At 36.3% G+C, this 14,346-nt stretch overlaps 2 protein-coding genes across 2 annotated transcripts; both read right to left on the bottom strand.

The window, feature by feature from the left end:
* Positions 1–581: 581 nt before the first annotated feature.
* Positions 582–1,238, bottom strand: LOC148941899 (uncharacterized). The gene has a single exon (XM_089103175.1). It carries the CDS (start codon positions 1,236–1,238, stop codon positions 582–584), a length of 657 nt encoding a protein of 218 aa, XP_088959301.1.
* A 1,327-nt stretch (positions 1,239–2,565) lies between these two features.
* Positions 2,566–2,922, bottom strand: LOC148941900 (uncharacterized). The gene has a single exon (XM_089103176.1). It carries the CDS (start codon positions 2,920–2,922, stop codon positions 2,566–2,568), a length of 357 nt encoding a protein of 118 aa, XP_088959302.1.
* Between the last annotated feature and the right edge of the window lie 11,424 nt (positions 2,923–14,346).

Below are 14,346 nucleotides of genomic sequence, written 5' to 3' on the forward strand. Positions count from 1 at the left end.
AAAGAAATTTATGGTGATTTAAAAACAAGCCTGAAATCCGTCAAAAATGGCGACAGATCAAAATGAAAAGTGTACCATTGGAATCAGCATCTGGCGGTTACAGTCGGAAAGTTGCCCGAACCTTAGCGCCTGAAAATCCACCAGAATCCCCTAATTTGTCGATTATTAATTGTGTCTGTCCATTTTCCAGATTACTCGTGGTTGCGGAACAAAACTCTTATACAACCCGTTGGGAATATAAGAACCGAAATTTGAACTGTCATTGTAGTTCCATATGAGATAAGAACAGCTGGAAAATCTGTAACGAAGTATCCACTTTCGATACATTTAATGAGAAGGGAAGCGGGTCCACAATTTTATACATTGAACATTTGGATCTGAATCTTAATGAATTGAAAAAAAATTTCTTTAAAGGGGATGGGACTGGGCCGACGAATAAAATACCACCCGGATTTGTCGGCAACCAAAGAGGTTCAGGGTTTCGAATTTGACATGGGTATGCAATGTTTTAAATATGCGTTTTTGGCAGCAGCGCATAAACCTTTGAGAAATAATGCTTCAATAAAAAGAAAGGGGGGGATCTATAGAACATCTTTTATCTGATCAAGTTCAGCCTTCAGCTGAAAATCAGAGGAACACACTACAAACGCTCTATCAACCAACGAACAGACTACAGAATTTCTTACTATTGGGTGGCTATAGGAGTCATATCTCAGATATCTATCACTATGAGTTGGATTTCTATATACAGTCAAGTCAAAACTAGTTTCCCGTTTGGTAATGAGAACATCTAAGAAGGGTAAACCGTGGTTATTTTCAAGTTCAATGGTGAACTTTATATCTTGATCCTGCTGGTTACAAATATCGAGAAAGGATGTTATTTTGTCTTTTGTCTCATTCCAAATTATTAAGGAGTCATCTACATATCTGATGTAGAGTTGGAGATCCTTGAAGTCCTGCTTGAAATTACTATTTTCGATATGTTGTAGAAACACCTCACTAAAAGCTGGTGGCAAGGCTGATGCCCGTGGTATGCCCCACTTCCGTTTGTAAGTTTGATGCCTGAAAATGAAGTAAGCATTGTTCAGACATAAAGACGTGAGAATAATGATGTCTGTGGTGTCTAAGCTGGTCAGTTCTTTCCAGGAAACATCATTTTCCAAATCTGATTGTAAAGCTGGTATAAGTCGGGGCAAGGGTGTGCTGGTAAACGAAGATACAAGATCAAAACTGCACATTGCGGTATTCTGCAAGATGTTGATGCTTTTTAGCCTTTCAACTGCTTCTTTGGTATTTCTTATTATGTGTTTGCTGCTGAGAGTTATGAATCTTAAAATACCAGCCAAATACCTTTCCAACATTTGTATAGCTGAACCTATTGTTGAAACAATAGGTCTAAGGGGTATATCTGGTTTGTGAATTTTGGGTGCACCATAAAATCTAGGAATGACCGGTCTGAAAAGAATGAGTTTCCGATAAAGATGATCATTAATCCTATTTGTGAGACTAAGATTATCCAAAGCTTTTTTGACATTGTCATAAGCAACCTTTACAGCATTGATATCAACTTTTTCATATACTTTGTTGTTATTCAGGAGGTTTAATGATTTGCTGACATACTCGGTCTCATTCGAATTCGTGTTCGTATTCGTTTAATCAAATAGCCTTCGTAGCAAACAAGACTGAACTCTAAATTATGCTATTCTTTCAGTCATTTAAGAAAAAAATATCAATTATTTAATGCACTAACAAAATATGGTTCGAAGGAATTTGCATATCTGTTCGTTCGGCACTTGACGGGTTACAGTCTGTTCTGATGATCGGTGAGTTTGGGGGTCGTAACGGTTGGAGGAAAAATTGAGCGATGTTTCTCGTTTGACATGAGTGATTTCCAGAATTACATTATCAAATCGTGTCTTCGGACAAACAAAGTGGGCAAGCTCATAACCACAAGGTCATGCTCGTAAATCTCATACCTGTATCCAAGAATTATTTTAGTAGCAAGTTTTTGAACATCTTCTAGTTCCTCTGACATGTAGGCAGTGTTTTGTGCTTGGGGAACCCAGACAAGACAACAATATTCAAGAATTGGCCTGATGTAAGTCGTGTAAGCCAGTAAGAGCTGACGATCTGAGAAACCCAGCCTTCGCATACTCGTTAGACTTTGGATTGTGTAGTGTCCTTTGCGCAAGAAACTGTCTACGTGCAGTTTAAACGAGCAATCGCTTGTAAAAGTCACGCCTAGAATTGTCGCGGACGAAACAGTTGGAAAGGGAACATCTGGTATTGTAATATCTTGTTTAAGGGGTTAAAGTGTAGATTTTTCAATTTCTACTCGTTTAGTTACAAGCTATTAGATTTACACTGTTTAACAAAGTCTGAAAAAAGTGTTGGTTCGAACTGCTGTTTTGCTACTGCGTTTTCTACTATGTATTATAAAAGCGAAGACAAGTCGTTGACGAAATTGAAACGCTCCTTAAATTCTGCAAGGATTTTATTGATGACTGCAAGGAATAAAAGGGCAGCTAGTTTCGTTCCTTGGGGAGAGCCACAATTAAGTTCGGTCTACTCAGAGTGGATATCATCGGCAAATAACGGATATACCAATTGCCGTCGCCGTCGCGGAAAATCTCTCACTAATAGCAGCAAGTTTTTTCCAGCTCCCATCTCTTTCAGATTTGTCAGTGCAATGAGGTGCTCTATAAGGTCAAACGCTTTCCTGTAGTCGGGCAAAAGTAAATCGATAAGACTGTTTGGGCTGTCCATCCACTCAACTATCAAACGGTACATCCTCACTAAGTATATTGCCGTACTACTGTCTCGTATACAGCCATATTGGTAAGTGTCTATTGAGGGTGCAATCTGCTGTAATAGGGCACGGTGGATAAAACCTTCGGCCACTTTTGCCAAGTTTAGAGTCATGGATATAGGTCTCAGCTGGTCGCAGGACTGGGATGCCTTTTGTTTCGGAATGACCCGCACATAGGCAGCTTTCCACAATTTTGGGAAAGATTGTTCTGAGAAACACTGATTTATGATTGATGCTATGGGTTTGGCTAGAAAAGGTGAGTACTCTTTCAGTATGCTTCCCAATAACCAATACTATATGCAAACAATGGGCAAAGTTCATAACTTGCAGCCCTTCTCCCGAGGGCTGTGGGGGATTAAGTCATCCTCAAAGAAATAGTTCTTATATTTTTCGACTATGTTGAAAAAAATGGCTATCTAAAAGTTTTGATCGAGTAGCTTTGGGAAAAAATGAGCGCGGGAGGGGGCCTAGTTGCCCTCTAGTTTTTGGTCACTTAAAAAGGGCACTAGAACTTTTAATTTCCATTCGAGTGAGCCCTCTTGCGATATTCTATTATTACTGGGTTGATAAGATTATCACTGGGGGAAAAACACACATTCGTGATCTTTATTCTGGCAGACAATACAAAATTCCACATTTTTAAAGATAGGAGCTTCAAACCTCTACAGTAGTGTTCTCTGATACGCTAAATCTGATGATGTGATTTTTATTAAGATTATATGAATTTGAGGGGGTGTTTCCTCCTCTTTCCGAAAATAAGGCAAATTTTTTCAGGCTCGTAACTTTTGATTTGTAGGACTAAACTTGATGTAACAGACGTTTTCAGGACGGATTTTCTGGTGTTTGTTGGGGGGGGTCACGAGAGGGGGTTATGTGGGAGGATCTTTCCGTAGAGTAAATTTTCCTCGGGTAAGGATATTTTTATGAAGGGGGTTTCGGATACCCCAGCATTATTGAAAAAATGATTAGAAATTAGATAAAAAACAATTTTTTTCAACTGAAAGTAAGAAGAGACAATAAAACGAACAGAAATTATTACGTATGTGAGGGGGTTCGCCCCCTAGTTAATACCTTGCTTTTTACGCTGAAATTTTTACAGTACTTGCAAAGAGCAATTTATTCTAATTAAACGGTTTTTAAGATTTAGGGGTCATTCTTAAAGAATTAGAACAAAATTTTGAATTTTAGCGTAAAGAGCTATGTATTGACTAGGGGGAGAACCTTCTCATATACATAATAGTTCCTGTTCGTTTTAATATTGTTCCTAACTTTCAGTTGAAAATACTTTTTCTTTAATTTTACTAAGGAGCAATTCACTTTAGTCTATTCAGAAAACAGCACAACTCGGGCACGGAGTACAAGCATTGCTATTGTGAATCACTTCTGACGATTGATAGCTGCGACTTGAATTCAGAATTACCTTCTTTCAAGCCCCTGCGGCTAATTCAAAAATTGTTTTGTTATGTCCAAATCATACCTGTAATTAGTTCGACACTTACAGTGTTTATATAAGTTTTTAAGGTGAAAATATATTTGACATTGATATCATGATTAAAAAATTTTACTTTTTAATATTTTTTTTAACCAACAATAAGCTATTATTTTTGCCTGTAAAATATTTTTCACTGCAAAATATTGCCAGTTTACGCTTAAATATAAACTCAATGCTTCTGATATTAATTTTGATGCATATTTCTGCAACATGAACGATAAAACCAGAGGCTGTAGCATCAATAAAAATCTTATCTGATTAATAACTTTATTAGCTCAATGACAAAATAAACAAACCAAATGCCTTTCAAGCAAGGCCGTATCTAGGGGTGTATAGGGGGTTTGAACCCCAGCCCCTACTATGAAAGTTTTTCGTTCAGATCATAAAAGCACAAGGAATTTGATAAGATTGAAAAGTTTGTTTGTTCTCCACCCGGAAAAAGTACCCCCCCCTGAATTAAAATATGCATAAGGTCTTGCTTTCAAGGGTGAGAAAAAAGACCCAATTTAAATTCAGACCTCATAATCAGAATACTTATTTTTGAAACAGGAAACCAAAAATGTTGAATTGTTGACAATAAACAACCAGATCAAGGATGTCTCAGTGACAGTCTGGATTAAGAAAGCGTGATTCTTATTGTTTTACTATAATTCTAATTTTGTCTCTATTGAGGGTTGGTATTGATTTGTCCAAGGGTCCAATCTGAGGATTCTGTCTCTAATCTTCGAAATTAGACTTTAGTTTCAAATGTGTCTTGTCAGTAGTAATCGAATTTTTGAGATCGACAGAATTTAGCAGTTAATTATGTAGCTTTGGTAAGTTAGGAGCAATTTTTGCAAATTGTAAACATAACACTGAAGAAACAGAAGTCCCCCCAAATGAAAAGAGCAAAACTCTGGAAATCGGCTAAGTCACGTGAAGGAAATAATTAGGATTAGCTCTGATGTGCAAATTATGCCTGTTTTAACCCAGGCTATTACAACCAAATCTATATCAAAAGAATCTAATATTTATGTTTATTTAAATAGTTGAAAAATATCAATTTTAAACTTACTAGAACACAAGATGTTTTGACATTGAATGTCCTCTACAGAAAAAACTTTAAGTTTAAGAAAAAAATACAAAAGAAACAAACAATTTGTTTAAATTTGTTTTTAAACAATTTGGTCCAAAAAATTAGTTTTTGAACATTAACCTACTATGCATTTACTTTTGATGCGGTAGAAAGGTTTCTCTCCAATACTTTAAGAGCTCAAAAGTCGCTGTTAAGTCGCTGTTATTAGTCTAAGTCGCTGTTATTAGAAAAGAATGGGAATAACTCGGTTTACATACACCTTTCAAAAAACGGAATATTTTGCAAACAAGCAGTGGTTATAACAACTAGCCTATTATTATGTTTTAATTGTTAAGAATTAAAACATATATGGGAGAGAGTTGTCTTAGGGTGAATTCTTAAGGTGAATGGTCAACCTCGCGCTCTGTATATTATATCTGAAACTGAGACACTGCGTTATAATTTTTTCTATATAACTAAAACTAACGGCATATGGCATTTTGATCAAGTTAGGGCTAAAATCGTCACAATGTGACTAAAAATGGTAGAAATTAGCGCTTCACAATTATTAAGGTCTTTTTTCCAATCTCCAAGAGCTTTTAAAACTTCAGTTTTGGTCCAAATAATCTCTCTTCTAATATTTTATGATATTTGGTTTGACACGCTAAAAATAACACATATATGTTCTCGTTATTCTCAGATAATACACAAATTTTCACATTTAGTAGATTTTTGAGTCTATTCATGTACCAAAATAAGCTAAATTCATGGCTTTATTTTTGTTGAGCCACAGCTTGATGGCCATGTCATCCTTACTTCAAAGCACAGTGTTAATTTTTTTCAGAGAATTGTGTACATCTTCTTATTGTTGTAGGCCTATATTTTATAGCTAAGTTAAAAATTAAAAAAAAAATCTTTAAGAAAACTATGAGAAATCTAAAATGAATCTAGAAAACTAAAAAAAAAGATCTAAAGAAAAATCCGGCTCTATGTAGCCGGAATTATATATTTCCCATGCGTTTTTCAGCATTTCAATTTCGTCACAGTTAGTTCAACTTACGGTTACACGGGTTGAAACAAGACTGACGCATGGCAAAATGCTTGGAAAATACTGAACTTGGGCTATAAGTTAGCATATTATGGGGGAGGGGAGTAGAAAGCTATCTTATACTCCCACGCCCACACCATATATGGGCATAGACTCCCACGCCCACACCAAATAAGGGCATAGCCTCCCTAGGGAGAATGATTGCGTAATCGGTCAATGACCTCTTTTTCCAAGGTCGATTTATTTGATGTTTCTATGTGTAATAACTCCAGAACGAAGGGGGAATTATGAAACAATATGGTCATAGCCTCCCTAGGGAGAATGATTGCGTAATCGGTCAATGACCTCTTTTTCCAAGGTCGATTTATTTGATGTTTCTATGTGTAATAACTCCAGAACGAAGGGGGACTTATGAAACAATATGGTCATAGTCTCCCTAGGGAGAATGATTGCGTAATCGGTCAATGACCTGTTTTTCCAAGGTCGATTTATTTGATGTTTCTATGTGTAATAACTCCGGAACGAAGGTTGCACATGCGCATTGAATTCTAACGGGAACAATGTTATTGATCTAGGACTCGAGGGGGAAGTGAATTTCCGAGAACTTGATTGTGTAATCAAAGTGTGTCAACAACAACTACATCGACCTTGACATTCGCTGAGAGCTTGCACTTACAACAACAACAACATCGACCTTGGAACACCTGTGCTGTCGACCTCAATTCACCTATCGTGAATCAATAATTCCCCTTAGAAACAACAAATTAATTCCCCTTTCTTGACAGATTAATCAACCAATGACATCATCTGTCAGACTTTAAAAATTTTCGCCTAGAAACGATTCTCCAGGAATAGATCCAAGTCATTAATCTCTTTGCCTCGGAAACAACTCTTTTGGTAGAACTCCAAAGGATATTAATAGCCAAAGGCCATGGAAACAATTCTCCAAGAAACATCTTAGCGATGAATTGTTTTAGCGCGGGAATCAGGTTTCATATTAATTTGAAATGCATTAGCGCAGAGATGCCAAAAACAAAAGGAACACGCTGAATAACGTTTAGGGATTATTTGGGCGAAACTGTTTTAGACAGGTTATGGAACTATTTCGGCGAAACAGTTAGAGACACTTTAAAAGATGATTTTTGAAGAGATTTTAGAAGAGAATTTAATGGTGAAACTCTGTGGTCGTTATAATACACAAGTTTCATTTGAACAGTGTTGTGAGGTCCTCTAACCCTACCCCAAAGGGTTCCAATCCCCCTATCCCTCCCCCGAAGGAAGCCCCCGGTCCTCAAAGGTCCCCCAAGCTCCCACAGGGCCACTGGCGCCCCCCAAGGCCCACCCAGACCCCTACCGGCCATCCCCGGGCCCCCCCCCCGCCCCGCGCGCGTCTACCCGCCCAACGGGATTCCACCGGCCCGCCCCAGGGCCCCCCATGCCCCCCGGACCCCCACAGGCCCAACATTGACCCCCAAGGTCCACCCTGTGCCCCCAAGGCCCTCCGTCGGTCACCAAAGGCTCCCCCGACCCGAGACGCGCTCCCCAACTGCGCCGTGGGCCCGGAAAGTGCCGCAGGATGTGCCGCAGGGAGGCACCGCGGGGTCTGGGAAGCGCCGCAGGGGATGCGCCACAGGATGTGCCGCAAAAAAAAGTAAACTAAAAAGTAAAAATTTCGAAATGTTATCCCCCAAACGCCCTCCTCAGACCCCCAAAGGTCCTCCCCTGGTCCTCAAAGGTCCCCCGGGCACCCAAAGGACCACCCGGCCCTCAAGGGCCCCCGGATCCCCAAAGGTCCTCCCCGGGCCCCAAAGAGTCCCCTCTCCATTTTTTTAATACTTTTTTATGGCTTTATTATATCTTTTCAGAACAAGTTCCAGAACCTATTATCCAGATCCACTTTTCAGAACAACTTCAGAGCAAGTTACTTTCTTAATGTCCCTCCTAAACCCATTTTCTAACTTGAAGTACTTATCTTTTTCACCCACAACTATACTTTACAGTTTTGGATACATCAACACCAAGAAATACTTTTCAAAGACCATTTCAGAGCAAGTTACTTTCTTAATTTCACTCCTAAACCCATTTTCCAACTTGAAGTACTTATCTTTTTCACCCACAACTATACTTTATAGCTTTTTGGATACCTCAAAACCAAGAAATACTTTTCAAAGACCATTTCAGAGCAAGTTACTTTCTTAATGTCCCTCCTCAACCAATTTTCAAACTTGAAGTACTTATCTTTTTCACCCACAACTATACTTTACAGCTTTTTGGATACCTCAGCACCAAGAAATACTTTTCAAAGACCATTTCAGAGCAAGTTACTTTCTTAATTTCACTCCTAAACCCATTTTCCAACTTGAAGTACTTATCTTTTTCATCACAACTATACTTTACAGCTTTTGGGTTACCTCAACACCAAGAAATACTTTTCAAAGACCATTTCAGAGAAAGTTACTTTCTTAATGTCCCTCCTAAACCCATTTTCCAACTTGAAGTACTTATCTTTTTCACCCGAAACTATACTTTACACCTTTTTGGTTACCTCAACACCAAGAAATACTTTTCAAAGACCATTTCAGAGAAAGTTACTTTCTTAATTTCCCTCCTAAACCCATTTTCCAACTTGAAGTACTTATCTTTTTCACTCGCAACTATACCTTACAGCTTTTTGGATACCTCAAAACCAAGAAATACTTTTCAAGGACCATTTCAGAGCAAGTTACTTTCTTAATTTCACTCCTAAACCCATTTTCCAACTTGAAGTACTTATCTTTTTGATCACAACTATACCCTACAGCTTTTTGGTTACCTCAACACCAAGAAATACTTTTCAAAGAAAATTTCAGAGCAAGTTACTTTCTTAATGTCTATCCTAAACCCATTTTCCAACTTGAAGTACTTATCTTTTTCACCCACAACTATACTTTACAGCTTTTTGGATACCTCAACACTAAGAAATACTTTTCAAAGACCATTTCAGAGCAAGTTACTTTCTTAATGTCCCTCCTAAACCCATTTTCCAACTTGAAGTACTTATCTTTTTCACCCACAACTATACTTTAAAGCTTTATTGATAACTCATCACTAAAAAAATCTTTTCAAGTACTATTTCAGAATAATCTTCTTTATTAAAATCCCTCCTCAACCAATATTCATACTTTATGGACATAACTACGTCTCAAAAGACTAAAAATTAAAGCTTTTTGTATAAATAAAAACCAAGATATACTTTTCAAAGACCATTTCAGATCAAGTTACTTTCTTATTGTCCCTCCTAAACCCATTTTGCAACTTGAAGTACTTATCTTTTTCACCCTCAACTATACTTTACAGCTTTTTGGATACCTCAACACCAAGAAATACTTTTCAAGGACCATTTCAGAGCAAGTTAATTTCTTAATGTCCCTCATAAACCCATTTTCCAACTTGAAGTACTTATCTTTTTCATCACAACTATACCTTACAGCTTTTTGGATACCTCAAAACCGAGAAATACTTTTCAAAGACCATTTCAGAGCAAGTTACTCTCTTAATTTCCCTCCTAAACCAAGTTTCCAACTTGAATTACTTATCTTTTTCACTCACAACTATACTTTACAGCTTTTTGGTTACCTCAACATCAAGAAATACTTTTCAAAGACCATTTCAGAGCAAGTTACTTTCTTAATGACCATCCTAAACCCATTTTCCTACTTGAAGTACTTATCTTTTTCACCCTCAACTATACTCTACAGCTTTTTGGATACCTCAACATCAAGAATTTCTTTTCAAAGACCATTTCAGAGCAAGTTACTTTCTTAATGTCACTCATAAATCCATTTTCCAACTTGAAGCACTTATCATTTTCACTCACAACTATACTTTACAGCTTTTGGGATACCTCAACACCAAGAAATACTTTTCAAAGACCATTTCAGAGCAAGTTACTTTCTTAATGTCCATACTAAACCCATTTTCCGACTTGAAGTACTTATCTTTTTCACCCACAACTATACTTTACAGCTTTTTGGATACCTCAACACCAAGAAATACTTTTCAAAGATCATTTCAGAGCAAGTTGCTTTCTTAATGTCTCTCCTAAACCCATTATCCATCTTGAAGCACTTATCTTTTTCACCCTCAACTATACTTTACAGCTTTTTGGATACCTCAACACCAAGGAATACTTTTCAATGACCATTTCAGAGCAAGTTACTTTCTTAATGTCACACCTAAACCCATTTTCAAACTTGAAGTACTTATCTTGTTCACCCACAACTATACTTTACAGCTTTTTGGATACCTCAAAACCAAGAAATACCTTTCAAAGACCATTTCAGAGCAAGTTACTTTCTTAATGTCCATCCTAAACCCATTTTGCAACTTGAAGTACTTATCTTTTTCACCCGAAACTACACTTTACAGCTTTTTTGGATACCTCAAAACTAAGAAATACTTTTCAAGGACCATTTCAGAGCAAGTTACTTTCTTAATGTCCCTCATAAACCCTTTTTCCAACTTGAAGTACTTATCTTTTTCATCACAACTATACCTTACAGCTTTTTGGATACCTCAAAACCAAGAAATACTTTTCAAAGATCATTTCAGAGCAAGTTACTTTCTTAATATCCCTCCTAAACCAAGTTTCCAACTTGAATTACTTATCTTTTTCACTCACAACTATACTTTACAGCTTTTTGGTTACCTCAACACCAAGAAATACTTTTCAAAGACCATTTCAGAGCAAGTTACTTTCTTAATGTCACTCCTAAACCCATTTTCCAACTTGAAGCACTTATCTTTTTCACCCACAACTATACTTTACAGCTTTTTGGTTACCTCAACACCAAGAAATACTTTTCAAAGACCATTTCAGAGCAAGTTACTTTCTTAGTGTCCCTCCTAAACCTATTTTGCAACTTGAAGTACTTATCTTTTTTCACCCACAACTATACTTTACAGCTTTTTGGTTACCTCAACACCAAGAAATACTTTTCAAAGACTATTTCAGAGCAAGTTACTTTCTTAATGTCCCTCCTAAACACATTTTCCAACTTGAAGTACTTATCTTTTTCACCCAAAACTATACTTTACAGCTTTTTGGATACTTCAACACTAAGAAATACTTTTCAAGGACCATTTCAGAGCAAGTTACTTTCTTAATGTCCCTCCTAAACCCATTTTCCAACTTGAAGTACTTATTTTTTTCATCACAACTATACCTTACAGCTTTTTGGATACCTCAACACCAAGAAATACTTTTCAAAGACCATTTCAGAGCAAGTTACTTTCTTAATGTCCCTCCTAAACCCATTTTCCAACTTGAAGTACTTATCTTGTTCACACAACTATACTGTACAGCTTTTTAGTTGCCTCAACACCAAGAAATACTTTTCAAAGACCATTTCAGAGCAAGTTACTTTCTTAATTTCACTCCTAAACCCAATTTCCAAGTTGAAGTACTTATCTTTTTCATCCAACTATACTTTACAGCCTTTGAGATACCTCAACACCAATAAATACTTTTCAAAGACCATTTCAGAGAAAGTTACTTTCTTAATGTCACTTCTAAACCCATTTTCTAACTTGAAGTACTTATCTTTTTTCACCCAAAACTATACATTACAGCTTTTTGGTTGCCTCAACACCAAGAAATACTTTTCAAGGATCATTTCAGAGAAAGTTACTTTCTTAATGTCCCTCATAAAACCCATTTTCCAACTTGAAGTACTTATCTTTTTCACTCGCAACTATACCTTACAGCTTTTTGGATACCTCAAAACCAAGAAATACTTTTCAAGGACCATTTCAGAGCAAGTTACTTTCTTAATGACCCTCCTAAACACATTTTCCAACTTGAAGTAGTCATCTTTTTGATCACAACTATACCCTACAGCTTTTTAGATACCTCAAAACAAAGAAATAATTTTAAAACACCATTTCAGGTCAAGTTTCTTTCTTAATTCCACTAATAAACCCATTTTCCAAATTGAAGTACTTATCTTTTTCACCCACAACTATACTTTACAGCTTTTTGGTTACCTCAACACTAAGAAATACTTTTCAAAGACCATTTCTGAGCAAGTTACTTTCTTAATGTCCCTCCTAAACCCATTTTGCAACTTGAAGTTCTTATCTTTTTCACCCACAACTATACTTTACAGCTTTTTGGATACCTCAACACCAATAAATAATTTTCAAAAGACTATTTAAGAGAAATTTACTTTAGTATATACCATCTTTAAAACTATTTCAGACTAGATTGACGGATCTTTATCACCCTAAACAACACTGTTCAACTTTTTAGGTCCCTCATCGTCAAGATATAAAATTTAAATACAATTTCTATGTACAATCCATACATATTGTCCCTTAATATAAAATTTTCCAGTTTTAAGTACACATGTTTTTCACCCTCAACTATACTTTACAGCTTTTTGGATACCTCAACACTAAGATATACTTTTCAAGGACCATTTCAGGGCAAGTTAATTTCTTAATGTCCCTCATAAACCAATTTTCCAACTGGAAGTACTTATCTTTTTCATCACAACTATACCTTACAGCTTTTTGGATACCTCAAAACCGAGAAATACTTTTCAAAGACCATTTCAGAGCAAGTTACTCTCTTAATGTCCCTCCTAAACCAAGTTTCCAACTTGAATTACTTATCTTTTTCACTCACAACTATACTTTACAGCTTTTTGGTTACCTAAACACCAAGAAATACTTTTCAAAGACCATTTCAGAGCAAGTTACTTTCTTAATGACCATCCTAAACCCATTTTCCAACTTGAAGTACTTATCTTTTTCACCCTCAACTATACTCTACAGATTTTTGGATACCTCAACATCAAGAAATTCTTTTCAAAGACCATTTCAGAGCAAGTTACTTTCTTAATTTCACTCATAAATCCATTTTCCAACTTGAAGCACTTATCATTTTCACTCACAACTATACTTTACAGCTTTTGGGATACCTCAACACAAAGAAATACAATAAAAAGACCATTTCAGAGATTGTAACAAGCTCATTTATCCTCCTAAAATTATTTCCAATCTTGATTAAATAATATTTTTCTACCCCAACTATTAAGATATGCTTTTCGGATGCCTAAAACCAAAGACATACTTTCAATGACCATTTCAGAGAAAGTTGCTTTCTTAATGCCCATCCTAAACCCATTTTCCATCTTGAAGTACTTATCTTTTTCACCCGCAACTATACTTTACAGCTTTTTGGATACCTCAACACCAAGAAATACTTTTCAAGGATCATTTCAGAGCAAGTTCCACTCTTAATTTCTCTCCTAAACCCATTTTCTAACTTGAAGTACTTATCTTTGTCACCCACAACTATACCTTACAGCTTTTTGGTTAACTCAAAACCAAGAAATACTTTTCAAAGACCATTTCAGAGAAAGTTACTTTCATAATATCCCTCCTACACCAAGGTTCAAACGTGAGTTACTTATCTATTTCACCCTCAACTATACTTTACAGCTTTTTTGGATACCTCAACACCTAGAAATACTTTTCAATGACCATTTCAGAGCAAGTTACTTTCTTAATGTCCCTCCTAAACCCATTTTCCAACTTGAAGTACTTATCTTTTTCATCACAACTATACCTTACAGCTTTTTGGATACCTCAAAACCAGGAAATACTTTTCAAAGATCATTTCAGAGCAAGTTACTTTCTTAATATCCCTCCTAAACCAAGTTTCCAACTTGAATTACTTATCTTTTTCACTCACAACTATACTTTACAGCTTTTTGGTTACCTCAACACCAAGAAATACTTTTCAAAGACCATTTCAAAGCAAGTTACTTTCTTAATGTCACTCCTAAACCCATTTTTCAACTTTAAGCACTTATATTTTTAAACCACAACTATACTTTAAAGCTTTTTGGATACCTCAACACCAAGAAATACTTTTCAAAGACCATTTCGGAGCAAAT

The sequence above is a fragment of the Artemia sp. Qi Xiang Cuo genome, chromosome 17 (genome assembly GCF_049724085.1).
Source record: "Artemia sp. Qi Xiang Cuo chromosome 17, ASM4972408v1, whole genome shotgun sequence".
Lineage (NCBI taxonomy): Eukaryota > Metazoa > Arthropoda > Branchiopoda > Anostraca > Artemiidae > Artemia > Artemia sp. Qi Xiang Cuo.

Coding starts and splice junctions, on each gene's coding strand:
- LOC148941899 (XM_089103175.1), bottom strand. CDS start 1,238: ATGTGCAGTTTTGATCTTGTATCTTCGTTTACCAGCACACCCTTGCCC.
- LOC148941900 (XM_089103176.1), bottom strand. CDS start 2,922: ATGACTCTAAACTTGGCAAAAGTGGCCGAAGGTTTTATCCACCGTGCC.